At 37.9% G+C, this 23215-nt stretch overlaps 1 protein-coding gene across 1 annotated transcript in view; it reads right to left on the reverse strand.

Annotated features, from left to right (window-relative positions):
• Nucleotides 1–23215, reverse strand: part of ARIH1 (ariadne RBR E3 ubiquitin protein ligase 1) — a 129821-nt gene that overhangs the window by 85466 nt on the left and 21140 nt on the right. The window contains exon 2 of the mRNA XM_039468840.2: nucleotides 1427–1494. Coding sequence (XP_039324774.1) covers nucleotides 1427–1494 — 68 coding nt within the window. The remainder of the gene's footprint in view (nucleotides 1–1426; nucleotides 1495–23215) is intronic.

Raw genomic sequence — 23215 nt, forward strand, 5'->3', positions numbered from 1 at the left:
TTTCAGCAGTGTTATAGGACAAAATTCAGAATGTCTTGGAGAAACACATTAATATGGAAGAAACTGAGTAAATCAGTGTAACTCATTACTTTTAGAAGTAAACAATAAAAACCCTTCCTACTAGAAGAGGTGTCTATTAGCCAGAAAGTAAATGTTACCAAAATTAAAGAACACCACTGACATCAAAAAACATGGTCAGATCCATTAAAAAAAAAGAAAAAAAAAAATCAAACTAGGTATCCTTCATGGGAACCATGGGAAAGCTTTATACAGAATGCCTTTAAGACATAGTTTTGAAGCCCAACAAACCTGTGTTTTGGTGCTAACTCCTTGTGTTACAAAACTTACAGATTAAAAATTTAAGCTTCAAACCTTAGTTTCCACATCAATTACATGGGAATAGTTTCCAGCCTCATAAAGCTATCAGGAGGATAAAGTAAAATACTTGATAGAGGGTTCAAAAATTGATAGTTATTTTTGTTACTATTAAATTGTAATTAGGATGCAAGGTGTATGAAATGGGGTGATAGTATTATTTAATATCTGTTTTATAAAATACATTCTGTATTTAAAAATCAAATGAGAAATAATTTCCATCTATTTCTACAATATACAGGTTCTCGTTTATCAACAACTAGTTGTAATTTTTTATTAAAATTAGGATTGATAATGGAATATAAATTGTCATCCTACCACCATTAATGCATGTCCCAAATTTCCAATTGAACAAATTTCCAATCTAAAAAGCAGACCAGGATTAAGAATGACATTAATACTGTCATTCTCCAGTCCCACTAACGTTTTCTCTTTCAGAACTAGAAAGGAAACATTTTTTGTTTGACACCAAGCTCAGTCATATCTAGGAAACACTTTTTAAAACCCAATGGAACAGAATCCTGCCCTGAAACCAGAAAACCAGTTCAAGCACCTGGTCTGGTGGCCAAAAAAGCCTAAGCAACTTCTCAATTTTGTTTCTACTGAATAAATGTTACTAATATGCCTGACACAGGCTTAAAAGTTTATGAGCAAGAAGTCTTTTTAAATAATTAAAGGAAGATCATATTCATTTATTCCAAGAATGTTATCAGGTGCTTTTTTTCTATACCTGTTTTTGGTTCTCGGTACCCAAGAGGATATATGTAGAAGATATTGAAGCACCACCCCCAAACACACATACTCTCAAATAAAAAGAAACATAAGCCTGAATTCCCTAATATTAAATTTACTGCAAAATTTACAAAAGGGGAATACAAGAAATTAAAGTTGTTACTAGTTGCAAATTTCCAAACCACATACTGCTATAACAGTATGTGAACAAACCACATACTGGTGTATTAATCAATTCCTTACTCGATTCTTGTAAATTTAGTTCAACAGGCTTTCTGTTGTTACTTCTAAGTACAAAGCTGACAATATAGTTCCTTACCTTTCCATTAGCTTCTCTTTATCCCAATTGAAGTGGCTAAGGAGTATTCTTGTGATAGTTGCTGGATTCTAAAGGAGGAGGGGAAAAAAAGTCATTTTTTAAGGTAATAGCACTTCATTGACATTTACTGAACTCCTAGGTTGAAGTTAAATTTCCATAATACTCCACCCAAATTTCCATCCCTAGAATAATTCTTTATTCCTCTAAGGAAATACGTTTTAATGATAAGATCAAGACTATTTAAACATAGCCTGCCATATTACTATGTCAGGTTTCTTTAGGATTCAAAATAACCCAAAAAGATATTAAACAAAAAGTAAGTTACCATAGTAAATCAGGTGCTGTCTTAATTGCAAAAAAAATAAAAATAAAAATTTCAACAGACCACCACATCAGCACACTAAATGTAATCAAGAAAATTTCGGCCAGGGAAGGTGCTTATACCTGTAATCCCAGCACTTACGGAGATCAAGGCAAAACCCCGTCTCTACTAAAAATACAAAAATTAACCAGGCATGGCGACACACACCTGTAGTCCCAGCTACTTGTGAGGGTGAGGCACAAGAATTACCTGAACCCAGGAGATGGAAGTTACAGTGAGCTGAGATCACACCACTACAGTCCAGCCTGGGCTATAGAGCAAGACTCTGACTCAAAAAAGAAAGGGGGAAAAAAAAAAAGAAAGATAATTTCTAACACTCAGGTGCAATCTCGCATGTGCCTATAGTCCCAGCCAATCACGAGGCTGAGGCAGGAGTATCTCAGGTCCAGGAGTTTGATTCCAGCCTGGGCAACCTAGTCAGCCCCATTTAAAAAAAAAAAAAAAAAAATCATTGAATACCTTATGCACTGAATAGTTCAAATGAGTCTAAGTCACTTTTAAGTTAGAATGACACTTCAGAGATATTTAACCAAAATGAAAAAATATCTGTACCACATAGTAGTTTACAGGGTATTATTTTAGGCTGCCAGTTCAAGAAGGAAACGTTACTACTATAAAATAAAACCAAAGTTTACTGCCCCATCATTCAATGCTGTCACAAATATCTCCATTTCCCGTAAAACTAGTGAGCTTACTATTTAGAGTACAAAATTTTAACTAAAAATGCAATGGAGCCTAAGAAACCAGCAAGGCCTGACTCATTCAAAGATATGAGAGCTAGTTACAATAGCAGAAGCAGAACTCAAACATGGGTCTGCTTATTTGCATCTCATATACAATTTTACTACATCAAATAACCTTCCAAAAAAGATCTCTGTGGACTAAAACTACTTTACTTCATCAGAGCTGGACCATAATTAGCAACTGATTTAATACTTTAAACATTACTATCTTGTATAAAAATAACAACATGAAAGAAATGTATGCCAATTGTTTTCAACGGTACCATTTGTTACAGAAAAATTTACATACATGCATACTCCCCTCCAAAAGCCAAAGATACAGACACTCACTCACTCACCTCAATACATTTTGCTAGTTTTATCTAGGTACTCCTTACTTCTTTGAACCCACACCCCCCTAAGAATCCATCTTTAACAGAGCACTGTAGATAGACACCACACATCTGTAAGAATTAAGATGTGAAAAGAAACATTTTAACTGATCCTAAGTTATCATTTGCACAGAATACAGAGACAGTCATCTCCAGCTTTTTCTTAGAAATGTGATTTAAAACTTATTTTAAAAGAACTCTGAGATTAGTAACAGATTTTAACAAGAAGATTTGCCTACAACTGCAATAAAGTCACTAATTTAGATTTAGCTATATGTAAAATAAGAGCAATAATCCATCAATTGAGATACAAGTCTCCTGTTATTATAAAACTGCATGACTGTAACTTTGTGGCATCCAGTACACTGTATTTTCTACCACTGGACAGGGTACTTGGGGTAAGATATTTCAGGAATTGTTAAGAGCCTCAACTTGCCAAAAGGGAAAAGAGAAAGGAGAGGGAGTGTAACTTGATGTTGCTAGTGCCAAATATTGGTTCTAGCCACAAGTTCCCAATCTGCTACTGGTTTACCAAAAGTAACTAGGTTAAGTTTTGTCAAAACAGAGTCCTAGTTTCCATCTCTATATTTTTATTTAACATGGTTAGGGCAAGGCCTCCCTAAATGTGCTCACTGCCATGTGAGGCATGACAGGTAGAAGACTAAAACTCTAATTCCATGCTTCTGGCTAGAGCAATAAAGAAGGCTCCTGGGAGCTGAAGACTATGGGTATGGGTATAATCACTGATGACAGAGACAGAGAAGCAGATCCCTAAGTCTGTGGATCCAGCTGCAAGCTACCTATATAGACATGGAACACATCCAAAGAAGTCTAAGAGAGGCTTTCTCAATAGAACTATGATATAAATCACCACTCAATTCTGATTAGATCAACCAAAGTGGGAATGGGAGGGGCAAATGCCAACAACATGGTAAAAATTTTGAAAACTGAACAGGTAATGGAAGCACTATTTAAGATGAGAAAGAAGTTGCAGGTATAACCTAACTAGGTTGATCTGTGTACTAAAACAAACAAATCTTCAACTTTCTCTAAAGGATTTTAACAGGACTCAGAATCGCACAATATAATAATCAAAACATCTGGGACAGAATCTAAACTACGAGACATAGCAAATACAGAAACAAAAAAACTGACCAATTCTTTTTTTTTTTTTTTTGAGACGGAGTTTCGCTCTTGTTACCCAGGTTGGAGTGCAATGGCACGATCTCGGCTCACCACAACCTCCCGCCTCCTGGGTTCAGGCAATTCTCCTGCCTCAGCCTCCTGAGTAGCTGGGATTACAGGCACGCACCACCATGCCCAGCTAATTTTTTGTATTTTTAGTAGAGACGGGGTTTCACCATGTTGACCAGGATGGTCTCGATCTCTCGACCTCGTGATCCACCCACCTCGGCCTCCCAAAGTGCTGGGATTACAGGCTTGAGCCACCGTGCCCGGCCAAAACCGACCAATTCTTAAAGCAGAAGATAATCAACAGATGCTGACTTCTAGATGACCCAGATATTACAATTATCAACTTTTAAAGCAGTTATTAAAACCACGATCCATTAGGTAAAAAGTGAACACCTTAAAACAAACGAAATACAAAATTCTCTTGGTTTTTTTTTTTTTTGGATGGAATCTTGCTCTGTCATCCAGGCTGGAATGCAGTGGCATCATCTAGGCTCACTGCAGCCTCAAATTCCCAAGTTCAAGCGATTCTCCTGCCTTAGCCTTCCGAGTAGCTGGGATTATAGGTGGACACCACCATGTCCTGCTAATTTTTTTATTTTTAGTAGAGACAGGGTTTCGTCTTGTTGCCCAGGCTGGTCTTGAACTCCTGATCAAGCGATCCACCCACTTTGGCCTCCAAAAGTGCTGTGATTACAGGTGTGAGCCACTGTGCCTGGCCGAAATTATTTTTTTTGAGACAAGGTCTTACTCTGTTGTCCAAGATGAAGTGCAGTGGTGCAATCTCAGCTCACTGTAGCCTCAACCTCTTGGATTCAGGTGATTCTCCCACCTCAGCCTCCTGAATAGCTAGAATTACAGGCATACGCTGTCACACCCAGCTAATATTTTTTATTTTTAGTGGAAACAAGGTTTTGCTATATTGCCCAAGCTGGTCTCGAAATCCTAGACTCAAAATGATCCTCCCACCTCGGCCTTCCAAAGTGCTGAGATTATAGGCATGAGTCACTGTGCGCCATCTGAAATTCTCAAAAAGAAAGAGTTTACTTTTTTTTTTTTTTTAAATGGAAATTTTAGAACTCACTCACTGGACTGGCTCACTATCAGAAAGATGACAAGAAGAGTCAGTGAACTTGAAGACATGGCAACAGAAATTATCCAATAAAAATAAAAGAAAGAAGAAATATTTTTTAAAAAATGAACAATCTCTCAGGGCCTTGTGGGTTAACAAAAGTATCAGGCTAGAATTCCATATTCAGTGAAAGTATATTTCAGAAATGATGACAAAGACATTATCAAACAAATAACAAGAACAGGTTAGGCACAGTGGCTCATGCCTCTAATTCCAGTCCTTTGGGAGGCTGAGGCAGGAAGATCACAGGAGCCCAGAAGTTCAAGACTAGCCTGGGCAACATGGTGAGACTCCACTTCTACAAAAACTACACAAAATTAGCTGAGCGTGGTGGCATTTGTCTGTAGTCCCAGTAGCTGGGGAGGCTGAGATGAGAGGATCATTTGATCCTGGGAGGTTGAGGCTGCAATGAGCTATGATCACACCACTGCACTCCAGCCTGAGCAACAAGGCAAGACTCTTGTCTTAGAGACAGAGACAGAGAGGGAGGAAGGAAGGGAAAGAGGGATGGAAGGGGAAAAAGAGCTAGAGAAAGACCTGCTCTAAAAGAAAAGCTATATAAGAAATTATTTGGTTGGAAGGGAAACGATACTGGGGTAAACTTGCAAACACAGGAAAGAAGGAAGAGCAACAGAATGGTAAATACTGTAACATCATGCTTGGTGGGAAGAGTTAAATGTTTATAGACATAACACATATGACAACTATCATATAAAGAGGCTGAGGGAAAATCTGTTTTACTTTGAGGAGATAAAATAGTTACCCTAACTAGAATGTCAAGAGTTAGATATTTATATGATAATTCCTAGTACAACCACTAAAATCATAAGACCAAGAGATAAAGCTTTTTAAAAGCCAATAGATACATAAACTAGAATATTTTTAAAATTTCAAATAATCTAAAAGGCAGAAAAAGGAGGAACAAAGAAAAAATAGGAACACTCTTACACAGTTGGTGGGAGTGTAAATTAGTTCAACCATTGTGGAAGACAGTGTGGTGATTTCTCAAGGATCTAGAAATAGAAATTCCATTTGACCCAGCAATCCCACTATTGGGTATATACCCGAAGAACTATAAATCATTCTACTATAAAGACATGTAGATTCATTGCAGCCCCATGTACAATAGCAAAGACCTGGAACCAACCCAAATGCCTATCAATGATAGACTGGACAAAGAAAATGTGGTACATATACACCATGGAATACTACGCAGCCATAAAAAACAATGAGTTCACGTCCTTTGTAGGGACTTGGATGAATCTGGAAACCATCATTCTCAGCAAATTGACCAAAGAACAGAAAGCTAAGCACCATATGTTCTCACTCATAGGTGGGTGTTGAACAATGAGAACACGTGGACTCAGGGAGAGGAGCATCACACACAGGGGACAGTTGTGGGGGGGTAGGGGAGAGACAACGGGCGGTGGGGAGGGAGGGGAGGATGGGGAGGGATAACATGGGGAGAAATGCCAGAAATAGTATGTATCTAAAGTAAAATAAATTTAAAAATAATAATAATTTTAAAAGGCCTAAATTCAACTACATAAGTAATTACATCAAGTATAAATGTTCAAAACAAACCATTTGGGCAACCACTCAGATTTTTTTTTTTAATGGCAAAACTATATACTGTCCATAACAGCTCAGTTTTCAATATAATGATATGTAGAGATTAAAAGCAAAAAGATGAGAAAAGATATATCATGCAAACACTAACCAAATGAAAGCTACTGTGGCTATATTTCTTTTTTTTTTTTTTTGAGACAGAGTTTTGCTCTTGTTACCCAGGCTGGAGTGCAATGGCGCGATCTCGGCTCATCGCAACCTCCGCCTCCTGGGTTCAGGCAATTCTCCTGCCTCAGCCTCCTGAGTAGCTGGGATTACAGGCACGTGCCACCATGCCCAGCTAATTTTTTGTATTTTTAGTAGAGACGGGGTTTCACTATGTTGACCGGGATGGTCTCGATCTCTTGACCTCGTGATCCACCCGCCTCGGCCTCCCAAAGTGCTGGGATTACAGGCTTGAGCCACCGCGCCCGGCTGTGGCTATATTTCTATCAGATAAAGCAAACTACAGAACAAGGAAAATTACCAGTATAACTTCAAAATAAAGCAAAAACGTACAGAAATCAAACAGATGATTCTATAATTATATTTAAGAGATTTCAAAACTCCTCTCAGTAATCCACTGAATATGTAGACAGCCTACTTCCAAATTAAACCATATTTTACTAAATACAAGCTTGAAAGAGGAAATCTCAAATAAAACTAGAAAATATCTTGAACTAGACAAAAATGAAAATGCAACATATCAAAGTTGTGGGACATAATAGTGTTTACAGGAAAGTTTATCACATTAAATGCTTATATAAGAAAATCAGAAAGACCTCAAATACTTCAGGGGAAAAAAAGGGAAGAAAAATCCAAAGCAAGCAGAAGAAAGGGAATAATAAAGAGAAGCCAATGAAATTGAGAGGGGGGGAAAAAAAGAGAAACAAAACCAAAAGCTAAAGATGAATGAAACTAATAAAACTCTCCCTTGGATGAAAAAGCAAATACTATGAACTCTTTGCCCATTAAATTCATCAACTCAATAAAACAGGCCAAATTCTCAAAGACACAAATTACTAAACTTCACTAAAGGAAAAACAGGTAACACAAACGCCCCGGTACCTATTAAGCAAATTGAATATGTAATTAACTCTATTCCACAAAGAAATCTCATGAACCAAAAACTTATCACTGGTAAATTCTACTGATCATTCAAGGAAGCAGAATAAGAAGAAGAAGAAAAAAAAAAAACAAATCTACACAACTCTTCCAAAAACTAGACAAAGATGGACCACTCCCCAATTCCCATAGGATCATACTGATATCAAAATTCGACAAAGACATTTCAAGAAAATTACTGTATGAACAAAGATGCAAAAATCCTCAACAAAATATTAGGAAATCCAATCTAGCATTATATAAAAAGGATAACTACACCAAGGTCAAGTGTGGTTCATCCCAGGATTTTAAGGCTAGTCTTAAACATTCAAAATTCAATTTAATTACCACACTAAATGCCTAATGAAGAAGTCATAGGATAGGTTACAGATAAAGCATTTGACAAAATTCAACATCCACTATCATAAAAATCTCTCAGCAAACTAGGAACAGGCACTTCTAGGGCAGGTGCGGTGGCTCACACACATAATCCTAACACCCTGGGAGGCAGAAGCAAGTGGATCACTTGAGGTGGTCAGGAGTTCGAGACTTGTCTGCCCAACAAGGTGAAACCATAGCTCTACAAAAATACACAAATTAGCTAGGTGTGTGGTGGTGGGTGCCTATAATCCCAGCTACTCCGGAGGCTGTGTAAGGCAGGAGAATCACTTGATCTGAAAGTCAGAAGCCGTAGTTGAGCTGAGATGGTGCCACTGTACTCCAGTATGGGCAACACGAGACTCCATCTCAATAATAAAAAACAGAAAAGATACTTCTTCCATTTAGTAATCTACCAAAACAAAAAACTAATGTTAACATTATATGAATGGCGACAGACCACATGCCTTTCCCCTAAGACCTGAAACAAAACAAGGATGTCCACTTTCATCAATCCTAGTCAACTCTGTACTGGAGTCTTACAAATACAATATGGCAAGAAAAAAAGAAATAAAAGATAGAAAATGGAAAGGAAAAAAGCTGTTTCTAGTAACAGATGACTACGTATGTGGCTATGCAGAAAATCCTATTAATCTATAAAAAATAATCTTAGAAGAAATGAGGTTAGCAAAGTCCAAGGCTAATATAAAAGATCAGCTATATTTTTACATACTAGCAATGAGTAACTGAAAATCAAAAAAATTTAAAGTGCCACTTACAATAGCAACAAAATGTGAAATATATACATATAAATTTAATATATGAAGAACACGTACACTAAAAACTGCAAAATACTGATGAAATAAATTTTAATAAGATCTAAATAATGGAGATATACACCATCTTTAGGGATTGGAAAACAAAATAGTTAAAATGTTAATTCTTCCCAAACTGACCTCCAGATTCCACTCAATGCCAATCAAAATCCAAGGATTTTGGGGTAAATATCAAAGTGATTCTAAAGTTTATATGGAATACCAATGAAACTAGAATCGTGAAATTTTGAAAAATTTTAAAACAGAACACCTGATTTCAAAACATAATATTAAGTTACAGTACAGGCAAAAAGATACACAGATCCAAAGAATCAAAGAGAAACCAGAAATAGACCCACATAAATACAGCAAAACTGATTTTTCACAAAAAAACAGTAATAGATTAAGATGTACACATTTTTAAAATGTACTTTAGCTCACATTTAATAAAAAATTAATAATGGATGAGACCCAAATGTAAATCAGACTATAAAACTTAGAAAATGTTTGAGACCTTGAGTTACACAAATAGTTCATACATACATCAAAAGCATAATCCATAAGAGAAAATTGGCAACACTGAAATCCACCAAAAGTAAAAACACACTGTTATGAGAATACAAGATATATCACAGACTAGGAAAAGATAGCTGCAAATTACCTACTGACGAAGAATTTGTACCTATAATAATTTCAAATTATCTCAAAACCTAACAATAAGAAAATAAAAGCCCAATTTAAAAATGAGTTTGATTCCATTTACATGACACAGTGGAAAAGCCAACATTACAGGGCACAGGCCAGGAAAGGTGGGACATGCCTGTAGTCCAGCTATTCAGGAGGCTGAGGCAGGAGGATCACTTAAGCTAAGGAGTTCAAAGTTGTAGTGTGCCAGGATCCCATCTGAATTGTCATTGCATTCTAGCCTAGGCAGCAGAGTGAGGCCCCATCTCACTTTAAAAAAAAAAAAAAAAAAAAAAAAAAAAGGTGCTGGGCTTACACCTGTAATCCCAGCACTTTGGGAGGTTGAGACAAATGATCACTTGAGGTCAGGAGTTCAAGACTAGACTGCCCAACATGGTGAAACCTCAGCTCTACTAAAAATACAAAAGTTAGCCAGAGTGGTGACGCATGCCTGTAATCCCAGCTACTTGGGAGGCTAAGGCATGAGAATCACCTGAACCCAGAAGGTGGAGGTTGCAGTGAGCAGAAATAGGGCCAATGCTCTAGCCTGGGTGACAGAGCAAGACTCAGTCTCAAAAAAAAAAAGGGGTGGGGGGGCAGGCGCAGTGTAATCCCAGCACTCTGGGAGGCCAAGGTGGGTGGATCATCTAACATCAGGAGTTTTGAGACCAGCCTGACCAATATGGTGAAAGCTCGTCTCTACTAAAAACACAAAAATTAGCAGGGCATGGTGGCTTGTGCCTGTAGTTCCAGCTACTCGGAAGGCAAAGCAGGAGAATTGCTTGAAAGCAGGAGGCCAGGAGGTGGAGGTTTCAGTGAGCCGAGATCATTGTCACTAGACTCCAGCCTGGGCAACGGAGAGTGACTCTGTATCAAAAAAGAACAATGAGAGTAAAAGGGAAGCCAAACAGGAGAACACAGATTTGAAATTATGTAGCGCCAGAAATAATGCTAGATACTTTATATACATTATTTCATTTAATCCTCACATCAGTATTTTATGCAAGGTAGATATGATTTACATTTTGCAGATGAGGTTATAGACGCTAAATGACTTGGTCCAAGATAAAAAAGTCTAATAGGATTTGAATATATGGAGGAATTATTTAATTTATGATTATAGCACCATCCCTACCAGGACTTGTCAAAGCAGAGAAATTCACTTCTGTGTGCCACCAGAACTGATAGTTTAGTGAAAAGCCAATTCAAGCTCTTGGCTGAAATAAAGAGCTCTTCATACTTTTTAGAGGATATAAACAAACCAAACAAAAACAGTTTGAGTAAAATCACTAGAATCAGAAAAGTAGGACTAATACTAGCAGCAGTACATTTAACTTTTAGGACCATAAGGCAACCAAAAACTTACATCTTTTCTAGTTATATAACTCTAAATCAGTACGCCCTGTCCCCATCCATTCTGGCTACATATTAGAATCTCTTGAGGAACTTTAAAAATTAATCATTGCCGGGTGCGGTGGCTCAAGCCTGTAATCCCAGCACTTTGGGAGGCTGAGGCGGGTGGATCACGAGGTAGAGAGCTCGAGACCATCCTGGTCGACATGGTGAAACCCCGTCTCTACTAAAAATACAAAAAATTAGCTGGGCATGGTGGTGCATGCCCAGCTCAAAAAAAAAAAAAAAAAAAAAATTAATCATTAATTGGGCTTTACCCCCAGCAATTCTGATTCAACTGTCAGGGGTAGAATATGAGTATATGAGTATATGTTTTCATTCAACATTTTTATCTGAAGGTCCCCAGATGATCCTGACATGTAGCCAGAACTGGGAACTACTGCTCTAAACAATTTCCCATTACAGAGGCTCTGAAAAAGCACATCTGTAGAACTCCCATGAATGTGGCAATCTAGTATTTTAATAATCTAAAGAAAATGACATTCCAGGCTCACAGCAGCTGTATCTGCTTTAAAGTTTTGCATTTTAAAAAAGTTTACTAGTGACTCCAATTAGGTCAAATGTCCCAGATAAAGCTTTAACCATCATCCCCTATCCTTTGATCAAATGGTTTTCAATTTTAGTAGCACATAATAATCAACTAGGAAGCTTTTAATTATTTATTTATTCATTCATTCATTCATTTTTAGAAACATGATCTTGCTATGTTTGTTGGTTCATTCATCCATCCATCCATTCATTCATTTTTAGAGACAGAATCTTGCTATGTTGCCCAGGCTGCTCTCAAATTCCTGGGCTAAAGCAATCCTCCAGCCTCAGCCTCCCAAGCACTGGGATTATAGGGCATGAGCCACTGTGCACAGCCATCTAAGAAGCTTTTAAACAAGCTACACCCCAGACCAAATACATCAGAATATTGGGGGTGAGGAAGAGGGCTGAGGAGGAGACCTGGGCATTACTATTTTCAAAAGCTCCCAAGAGATTCCAATAAGCAGTCAAGGTGGAGAACCATAATGTGGATGCACACATGTGGGCAGACAGGCCCACATTCAAGAGTGTGACAAACTCTCCAGGTAGAATCACAACCAAAGCCAGACTTGGTTGCTCACACCTGTAATCACAGCACTTTGGGAGGCCAAGGCAGGTGGATCACTTGAGGTCAGAGTTTTGAGACCAGCCTGGCCAACATGGCAAAACCTCGTCCCTATAAAAATACACAAATATTAGCCGAGCATGGTGGCATGCGCCTGTAATCCCAGCTATTTGGGAAGCTGAGGCAAGAGAAACACTTGAACCCAGGATCCAGAGGTTGCAGTGAGCTGAGATTGTGTCACTGCACTACAGCCTGGGTGACAGAGCGGAACTTGTCTCAATCAATCAATCAATTCACAACCAAACTGCTGAATGGCATTCCTTTATTTAGCAAGGTGGGAGGCAACTGCTTTTTCAAAAATCTCCAGAGACAACTTTCTTATTTTAGGATAAAGCTAAGTAAAAAAAAAAAAAAAAAAAAAAAATTCCGGTTCGCATACAGAGAAAGCCTCCAAAACCCACCTTTTTATTATTTCAGAATTTGATCTGAAAGAGAATTAAATAGGTTAGAGGCACTCAGTTTTAAGATTTTCCTACAGAAGAATGGGCTAATGTTTTCATCAAATCTACAAGCTCCTCCAATGAGCTGCTTATGGTTCAAAATTTAAAGAGTATTTTTAAAATACTTCTTAAACAGTATTAGAAACGGAAAGGCCACGAAGTACAAAAACATCTGTATTCTAAGGAATATTTATAAACTCTACAACAAAATTAAATACGCATACTCATTCATAAAGAAAATAATCCAACAAAAATGGACACTTCATCAATTCACAAGTTACACTTGGCTGAAAAACACAAGAAAACATCTAATCTCCTTATTACAATGAATGCTTCAAATCTTCCACAATGACTAAGTTCTTAAAAACTGATACTATCTATGAGCTGGGCGCAGTAGCTCACGCCTGTAATCCCTGCTGAGGCAGTCGGATCATGAGGTCAGGAGTTCGAGAGAAGCTTGGCTAACATGGTGAAACCCTGTCTTCTACTAAAAATACAAAAATTAGCCAGGCATGGTGGCACGTGCCTATAATTCCAGCTACTCAGGAGGGTAAGGCAGGAGAATTGCTTGAACCTAGGAGGCAGAGGCTGCCGTGAGCTGAGATCACAACATTGCATTCCAGCTCTGGGCAACAGAGCAAGTCCCTGTCTCGAAGGAAAAAGACAAAACACAACACAACACAACACAACACAACACAACACAACACAACACAACACAAAACTAAACTAAACTGATATATTCAGTGACAAAGGTAAGAGAAACAGGTCATAATTTGTTGTCGAGATGGCAACTTTGGTCAAATCTCGAGGTGTGGCAGAAAATTTAAAATGCACATGAACTAGGACCTAGAAATCCCCATTCTAGGAACCTGCTCAACAGAAATACCAAGTATAGAAGTATAAGAATTTTCATATCCACATTATTTGGGAAAGCATTTTCCCACTTCTACATTTTTTCAAAAGGAGCTTGCCTATAAATTATGCTATATTCATACTTGAAATATGCAGCCATTAAAATTAAACTGATCAGTATGTACTGCCATGGAAGGTTATTCATGAGAAAGATATTACTAAGCGAAAAAAAAAAGCAAGCTTTTGAGCAGTGTACAATAATCAATTTTTGGGTTAAAAAGGCAAATTTCTGAGACCAGGCGCGGTGGCTCACACCTGTAATTTCAGCACTTTGGGAGGCCGAGTTGGGTGGATCACAAGGTTAGGAGTTCGAGACCAGCCTGACCAACATGGTTAAACCCCATCTCTACTAAAAATACAAAAATTAGCCAAGCGTGGTGGTGTGCACCTGTAATCCCAGTGACTTTGGAGGCTGAGGCAGAATTGCTTGAACCTAGGCGGTGGAGACTGCAGTGAGCCGAGATGGAATGCCACTGCATTCCAGCCTGGGCAACAGAGCAAGACTGTCTCAAAAAAAAAAAAAAAAAAAAAACAGGTAAATTTCTGTGAATTATTAATACTCAAAAAGAAGTTCACATAAATAGAAATATAAATTATTTTTATTTATAACTATAAACACTATAGGCTTTGCTACTCAAATTGTGGTTCACAAAATCACAATCACCCGAGTTTGTTAGAAACGTAAAATCCTAAGTCCCAACCGACATCTACTGAATCTTCACTTCAAAGACACCTCAAGTGTTCCCAAGGTGATATGTATGCATATTAAAGTTTGAGGAGCACTGATATAAGCTACAGGAGGTAATGCTCTTGAAGAGTTGGTTAAACTGCAACTGTAAATGGTTTCATTTCCAAACGGTCCTCAGATTTGATTAAAAACTTGATGCCTTCTAAGAAATTATTATGTGTAATTCAGGTATAGTCTTTCTTCTTTTTAAAGGTATATAAGTTTGTTGAGAGCTTTATACTTAGTCACTAAAAGGGTCAATATAATTAATGCTCAGTCAATGACATATCAGAGAATAACCTCTTTATATATCTGAAGTTCAATGACAGAGGCAGGAGGCAGAGACATTCTAGGCAGACAGGGGCGGGTACCCAGTGAAACCACAACTTGGAACCAAAACCCTGAACTGTGGCCCAAAGTGAGAACTTCTATCCTTGTTCACCAATTCTCTCCCAATTTGTTCTTTCTGAATAATGTCTTTTTCCCAATCGAATGTTGCCTTTTCTAAAACTACTGACAGCCCATCCCACCCCTCATTCTGTGTGGATAAAGACCCCAGACTCAGTCAGTAAAGGGAGAGAAGCAACTTGACTGGAAAGGTGCCTGGACTTCAGAGGGATGGCTTGACATCAGGGAAGATTATCTGCCCATCCTGTCCCCTCTTTAGCTTCCTTCTCTGCTGAGAGCCATTTTCATCACTAAAGAAAATTCTCTGCCTCCACCATCCTTCAAATGTCTGGCATGACCTCATTCTTCTTGAATGTGGGACAAGAAAGAGCTTGGGACCCACTGAATGCGGGTGCCCAAAAAAGGCTGTCTACCTGGGCGCAGTGGCTCACGTCTGTAAATCCAACACTTTGGGAGGCCAAGGCAGGTGGATCAACCTGAGGTCAAGAGTTGAAGACAAACCTAGCCAACATGGCAAAACGCTGTCTCTACTAAAAATACAAAAATTAGCTGGGCATGGTGGCGGGTGCCTATAATCCCAGCTATTCAGGAGGCTGAGGCAGGAGAATCTCCTGAACCCAGGAGGTGGAGGCTGCAGTGAGCTGAGATCGAGCCACTGCACTCTAGCTTGGACAACAAGGGCGAAACTCCATCTTGGGAAGGAAAAAAAAAAAGCTGTCACACTGGCTCTCTGTCCTCACTAGTAGAGGGCAGCCGCCCCACACAAAGCAAGGGGCCCACTGAGCTGGTAACACACCGCTGTCCACAGATGGTAGAGCTAAGGGAGCACTGTAAAACACCCTCTGAGGCTTCAGCGGTCACCGGTACTGCAACCTGGGTGCCTTCGTGGGGCCTGCATGAAACTTGCTCCTGACAGCACCCAAAGCAGCCGGCTAGATCCTGCATTTACTTGCTCACGTGCTCCCTCCTGCAAGCGGTTGAGTGCTGCAGGCCAAGTAAATGGGGTACCCCATCACAAGTCCAAAGAAAGGGTCAAGAAAAATACTGCATCACATACAGTACTATCTACAAAACGGAAGAGTAGCATTTTGTCATCAAAGGATGCTCTTGACTTTGGTCAATCAGGATTTGGTGGAGGGAATAGAAACCACTAGATATTTTGAGAATACGGCAAGTTAAAAAGAATCAGGTACTTAATTATGGGAAAGAATGAAGGCGGGGCTATAGGGAATGTCTCCAGAAGTGACTACCAGAATACTACAGAACTGAAATCACAAGAAGCTACCAATGGAACCACTAAATCTAAGAACATATGGCAAATAACTGTTATCCAAGGATTGGAAAGCCTGAATCAGGAAGTTGTCACAACTGCCTCTGAATACCCCAGAAGCTACGGTATGTAAACGATGAAACAGTCTAGCTGCTGCCTTAGCCACAAAAGCCTCTTGATAACTCAAGATGCTGGAGAACAAATAATGCTATGCTGCAGTTTTGCTACTATTGGCAAAATCTCACTTCTTCATGACCCAGACCAGAAAAACGAAGAAACTCCCTTCAAATCTCCCATATATATATAGTCTAATTGTCATCAACTATTTTATATCTAGAACCCTAAATGCAAGATAGTCCGAGAAACCATTTTTGGCCTTCTAGACCACTGAAGACAGAGAAGCACTTAGTGGGGCTGAGGGAGACAATCCACACAATCTCTAGATGACTTAAAAGTAATGTGCATTTTAAAAGAATTTACAACTAAACACTAATAATCAAACTTTCTAGTTTTGAGTATTTACTTTTAAGATACCTTCAGAGAAGAAAGGTAAAAGAAAAGGTAAAAATGTTGAGGGTAATATTCTTGGGAAAACTACCCCTTGTAGATGCTTCCCAGATTACTTCAGCAGGAATGTCATACTTACATCACTCACTAATTTTTTTGTTTTCATTTTGAGACAGGGTCTGGCTCTGTCACCCAGGCTGGAGTACAGTGGCAAGATCTTGGCTCACGGAAGCTTCTGCCTCTCAGGCTCAAGCAATCCTCCAACTTCAGCCTCCCAAGTAGCAGGGACTACAGGCATGCAATATGATGCCAGGTTAATTTTTGCATTTTTTTTGTAGAGACAGGGTTTTGCCATGTTGCCCAGGCTGGTCTGAAACTCTTGGGCTGAAGCAATCTGCCTGCCTCAGCCTCCCAAAGTGCTGGGATTACATGCATGAGTGAGTGCCCAGCCACTCATTACTTTTGGAGATTATTTAAAGCAAAATTTAACCATGGCAAGTTTCAATTAACTGTTGGCTATCCTGTAAATACATGACAATTTGAAATTTTGCAGTGGTATGCATTTGATTTACAAATGTAAACCTGATGCATCCAAACTTGTTAATAAATACGCCTAGCCAATAACACATAGGGGCTTTGCTGTTCTTTGCACATTTATTTTATGAGGGAAATTACTTCCTTCTACACCATCCTAAATATATTATAAAGATTTCACCGGCCGGGCGCGGTGGCTCAAGCCTGTAATCCCAGCACTTTGGGAGGCCGAGGCGGGTGGATCACGAGGTCAAGAGATCGAGACCATCCTGGTCAACATGGTGAAACCCCGTCTCTACTAAAAATACAAAAAATTAGCTGGGCATGTTGGCGCGTGCCTGTAATCCCAGCTACTCAGGAGGCTGAGGCAGGAGAATTGCTTGAACCCGGGAGGCAGAGGTTGCGGTGAGCCGAGATTGCGCCATTGCACTCCAGCCTGGGTAACAAGAGCGAAACTCCATCTCAAAAAAAAAAAAAAAAAAAAAAAAAAAGATTTCACCTCTAGAAAATATCAAGAGTTTAATCAGCATTTAATATAATGTTTCTATAAATGGAAGGGATATTATCACTATGTATAATCATTTGATTTCTTCCATAAAAATTCAAACCAAAGGAGGAAAGGATAATGAAAAGGATATACTTACAAAAACAATAGAAGCAATAGGTAAGGTATTGTTCTATTTTGTATCAGAAAAACAAACTCAAGACTTAAATAGCAGTCGAGAGACAAGTCACTTCCAACACGTAACACCCTAGTTTTTAAACTTTTCCTGTTACCTGAAATCCCATTCATAAGGCAAGATTTGCTTGGATTGCAGTTTCTTAACTGGCTATTCCTTGAGTGGGCAAAAAAGCCCTATTGATAAAAAGGATACATAAAGGCAGGGCCAAGAACCAGATAACTTAAATTCCAAACTGCCCTGGCAAAATGGGGCTAATCTAAACCATAAATATAAAATACCTCATACTACTTTATTATTTTTGTGGTGGTTCAGAATTGTGAAATGATTAAAGTCATTTTGTAACCTTTCAATTTATTTGTTCACATTCTTATTTCTGGGTTCCAACTGTCAATCCCTAAGTATTAGCATTCCACATATCTCTTGCGGCACATCTAAAAATGTTCTACCAAGCACACAGCAAAACATCTGAGTGACTTCTATGCAACTCCACTTCTTCAACTGACACAACCACTAGGTCATCCAATCATCTAGAGACAGCATACAAAAATTTGATTTTTAACAGCATTTGAACCAGTACTTTCTCAAACCATGCAACTCAAAACACTTACTGTTAAGTGCTAAGATACTGATCAGCAATTCACTGACTGCTTCTTACTCATCTATACTATATATAGGTATACACGGTAAATAAAATTTTGTTTCAATAACATAAGATTATTTGAAAACCATACTTCTAATTTTATTTTCAAAGAGTGGGGTTTTATTTAAACAAATTTATCTCACAAACTGTTTTGTAAGAAAAACCCTACTTTTGAAAAAAGCCATTGTAGATTTATTTAAAGTTAATAAAAGTCATAAATTCAAATGACCTTGAATTAGACAAAAATATATTCCTGTATCCTTTAAGTTTTAAAACCAACCAATCAGCTGGGCACAGTGGCTCACACCTGTAATTCCAGCACTCTGAGAGGCCAAGACGGGCAGATCACCTGAGGTCAGTTGTTCGGGAGCAGCCTGACCAACATGGAGAAACCCCATCTCTAGCAAAAAAAATACAAAATTTGCCAGGCATAGTGGCACATCCCTGTAATCCCAGCTACTCAGGAGGCTGAGGCAGGAGAATCATTTGAACCCGGGAGGCGGATGTTGGGGTGAGCCAAGATTATGCCATTGCACTCTAGCCTGGGCAACAAGAACGAGACTCTACCTCAAAAACAACAACAAAACAAGCAACAACAGGCCATGTAAATCTCTAGTACATTCTGTCAATTTTTCTCAAAATATACAGCTCAATAATTAAGAATTGTGACACAGGAATAATGTGTACATCCTTTGATGAAGGCTGAGAGTGAATAGCTGGTCTAGGAACACATCTACATAACTGTCCTGAAGAGATTTTAAAGAATGAAGGTATCACTAAATGCAGACCTTAGGGATTACATTAAATCACTTTTAAATTATTTTATTTAATATATATACATAGTTTTAAAAGTTAATGGTACTGTAAGATTTAACAGTCTTTTTTGCCATACCTCAGTCATTACTGATTTCTAATCCTCTGAGGTAACCATTTTAAACTCTTCTGTGTCTTCTAGTACTTTTATCCTAAATAATATGCTTATGCTCAAAGAGTTATTTTTCCATTTTAGATATTATCACCTGCCTCATGTGAAAGATGAGGATTTAGCACTGCTACATGCATCCCTCAGTCTTTCTTCCATAACTTATCATTATTTTAAGTTATGTCCATTGTTTTTAACATTCAACTAACAGGAATTTCAAAAGGAGAGGAGAGGAAAGGAAATTAGCAAAGGAGTAACAGAAGTAAATTTCCCAAAGCTTCATAAGGACACAAGTCTTCCAGTTGAAAGGGTCTACTAAAGATCCAGTACAATAGATCGGAAAATTCACATCTCTTCAGAATGCCAAAGATAAAAAGGCTAAAACGTAAAAAAAATCACAGTCATAAAGAAAGGAGAAGACACAAATACAAAGTGAATTAAATGTCTAACAATAGGAAAACTGATCAACTGATATGGTTATATTAGAAAATAACATATAATTTTAAAATCTATAGTATACTGCTGAAGGAAAAACAGCAACTTGAAGAATAAAGCAGAACTGGAGTAGAAGTAAGTAAGAACACAAATGTACCTCATTTTTATTTTAAAAAGTCAAATCTTTCTGAACAGTGGTTTAGATCTAGTTAAGAAGTTCACATTTTTACCTCCTTAAGACTCCCCTTTTGTGATCTATTTAGTGGAATATTAAATACCTAAATACATTTGGGAGAAGGTGCTAAACCTCTGGTAAAACCAAAAACAGATTATTGATAGGGTTTCCAAGACCACCCCCTGGAAAAAAAAAAATCTTTAAAAAACCCAAAACATTTTAACACTATTGATTTTGCAACATCCCAACTATGATATATTATGAAGCTTCACTTCCACATTCAAGAAACTATATGTCCTCAATATAGTATGTGGAGTTTATAGAAGTATTAACTAACATCAGCATTTGAGTCAGAATTTAGGCAGCGGTAACATCTTAGGTTTTACAGTTACTTTGAAAACCTAGCCATCTTCACTGAAGACCAAATAAAAATTTTTATCTGACTTCATTTGGGAAGCCTTGAGAAGCACTCTATTAACCTGTTCAGGAAAACATAGCCCCTTTTCTTTTTAGAAGCATTAACAGCATAGAAAATGATGTAAATATCTGCATCATTCCACCACCCCTATAGCACATCACTTTACAGCCAATACTAGAATGATACATGCAACCTAACACTTAGCCTTTTAAGTTTTCCATTTCATCTTCAACTGTTTGCAATGTCTTAAAACTTCCCTGTAATTTACGTTTTAGGATTCAGAATAAAAATGCTATTGCCCTTCCATCCTAACCCAGTAATTTTCTTAAAGCCAGAAATTGCTATTATAACTGCTATCATTTAGCAATAAATTGATACAAATACTTAAGTAAATGGTACAAATATTTAAATAGAATTTCTTAATCTTCCTCACAGAAGTTGGCAAAATAACTGGAAGATTTAGCTTATTTTCATCAAAATATTCCGGAATCAGGAATATAAACATTATCACATAAATATACACACATAGCTCAATCTATCTTTTCTGTTTCTCCTCCCACAGTTTACAAAATAGGATCCTTTATCACATTTCTGAAAATCAGCCAACTCCATGAATCAAATTAATACTCTTAATATCCTCCATTTAAGATGCTATTATTCAGCATCTTAAAGGCAGTGGTAAATCCCAATTACTTTGTTGCCTAAGTGTCAAGTAGGCTTCTGGTTTAAAACATAATAATAAAACTGTGCCCTTTACAAGTACGTCACATTTGTCATGTCAGAACAAGCTTTCCCATAAAGATTTATAGGATAAATGATGTGCCTTTAATTAATGAGGTACTTGTTGCCATTGTCTTGTGTGTAAGTATGTGTGTTTAATGGTCCTTTAATGACTTGTCTTTGGAATGATTCTGTCCTACCTTTGCTGCTGCAGCCCGCCTGTCCTTTGCATCACTGAATTCATACTTCTGGAAGTACCCAATATGCACTGTAACAGACAGATGGACAGATCAATGGGCCACAGCGGCAAAGGCCAAAGAGACACACTTGATAAAAATTAAAATCAAGGTATATAAAGGGGTAGGGAAACCCAGAAGAAAACACATCTATCTATATTCTATAGTAAAATACCTTAACTTGGTGTTTGCCAACCATCTCATGCACATATCTAAATAAGATACTCTTGATTATCACAACAGACAAAATAAATCATTTTTAATAGCATTGACAGTTACAGATACAGCAGACACTTCTGTAACCAGGCCACACAGTTTCTTCAAAGAGAGATTGCTCTTTGATACATAAACTATCACATCCATAGAAGGTTTTCAACACGAAAATTAAAGATGGCAATTACTATAAGCAGAAAGTTTCTACTGTGACATGAAGGTCTGTGTGCTCAGAGTATGCTTGTATTTCAGCATATTGCCATTCTACATTCCTGTCTTTATAAAATGGCTGCTAGCACCACATCTAGGTAAGACAACTTTGGGGGCTTAAAACAATATATAACAGTACTATTTAGATCGATTACCAAGCTATGATAGTGACACATTTATATACAAAACTATGGCCAGGCACAGTGGCTCAAGCTTATAATCCCAACACTTCAGTAGGCCAAGGTGGAAGGACTGTTTGAAGCCAAGAATTTGAGACCAGCCTGGGCGACAGAGTGAGACCCCATCTCTACAAAAAAAAATTTTTTTAATTAGGTATGGTGGTTTGTGCCTGTAGTCCCAGCTGCTCAGGTGGATGAGGTGGAAAGATTGCTTGAGCCCAGGAATTGAAGGCTGCAGTGAGGTGTGATCGTACCACTGCATTCCAGCCTAGGCAACAGAAAAAGACTGTCTCTTAAGGGAAAAAATTATGGGATATATGGTTATATAGATATATATCATATATTTTTGCATAATATATATATCTCTGTATATTTATATCGTATACCTCAAGAAGCTTTTAAAAGCTATTTTTAAAAAACAAGCCTTGAAACAATGTCTCAAAATTCTAGCTCCAGCCAGTATATATATTGTGCTTTGATACAGAAATTTTTTGCCTCACATTAACCCAAATGTCTTTGTCTGACCTGTCTTCACCAAGAGCTTATAATCATGAAGGAAGAATTTTAATTTAATCCGATGTTTTATTTTACATGCATCTAAAATAAACTAGATCCATGCTACATGTTTAAGAAAGTTTCAGGAAAAGGATTTCCTCTTTTGTTTATAGGAGAACTAACCATTTATTATTTTAACCCATCAGGAACATGGGTAAATAAAGAGACATGATAATCAAATGCAGTCCATGATCCTTGACCAAAAGACATATTAAACAAATGTGGAAAACTGAATTAGATTTTTTTTTTCTGTGACAACTTGAGATATACCATAAAATTATCAAGAGTGGTTCAGTGGTTTTGAATATATTCAGAGTTGTGACACATAGTTGTGTCAACCATTAATTTTAGAACATTTCATCACCCCAGAAAGAAACCCTATACTCATTAGCAGTCACTCCCCACTTAGCCTCTGATAACCACTGATCTACTTTCTATCTCTATAGATTTGCCAATTCTGGACATTTTGTATAAATGACATCACACAGTATGAGGACTATCGTGACTGGTTAATTCCGTCACTTAGGCGGACAAGCTGAGAGCCTGCCATGGACACTGCATAGGTCTCTTTTACTGAGGGAATGGAGAGCAACTATTAACTATTCAGCAAGTTAGTTAAATGAAAGTTGCT

Source organism: Saimiri boliviensis, chromosome 2 (assembly GCF_048565385.1).
Source record: "Saimiri boliviensis isolate mSaiBol1 chromosome 2, mSaiBol1.pri, whole genome shotgun sequence".
Classification (NCBI taxonomy): domain Eukaryota; kingdom Metazoa; phylum Chordata; class Mammalia; order Primates; family Cebidae; genus Saimiri; species Saimiri boliviensis.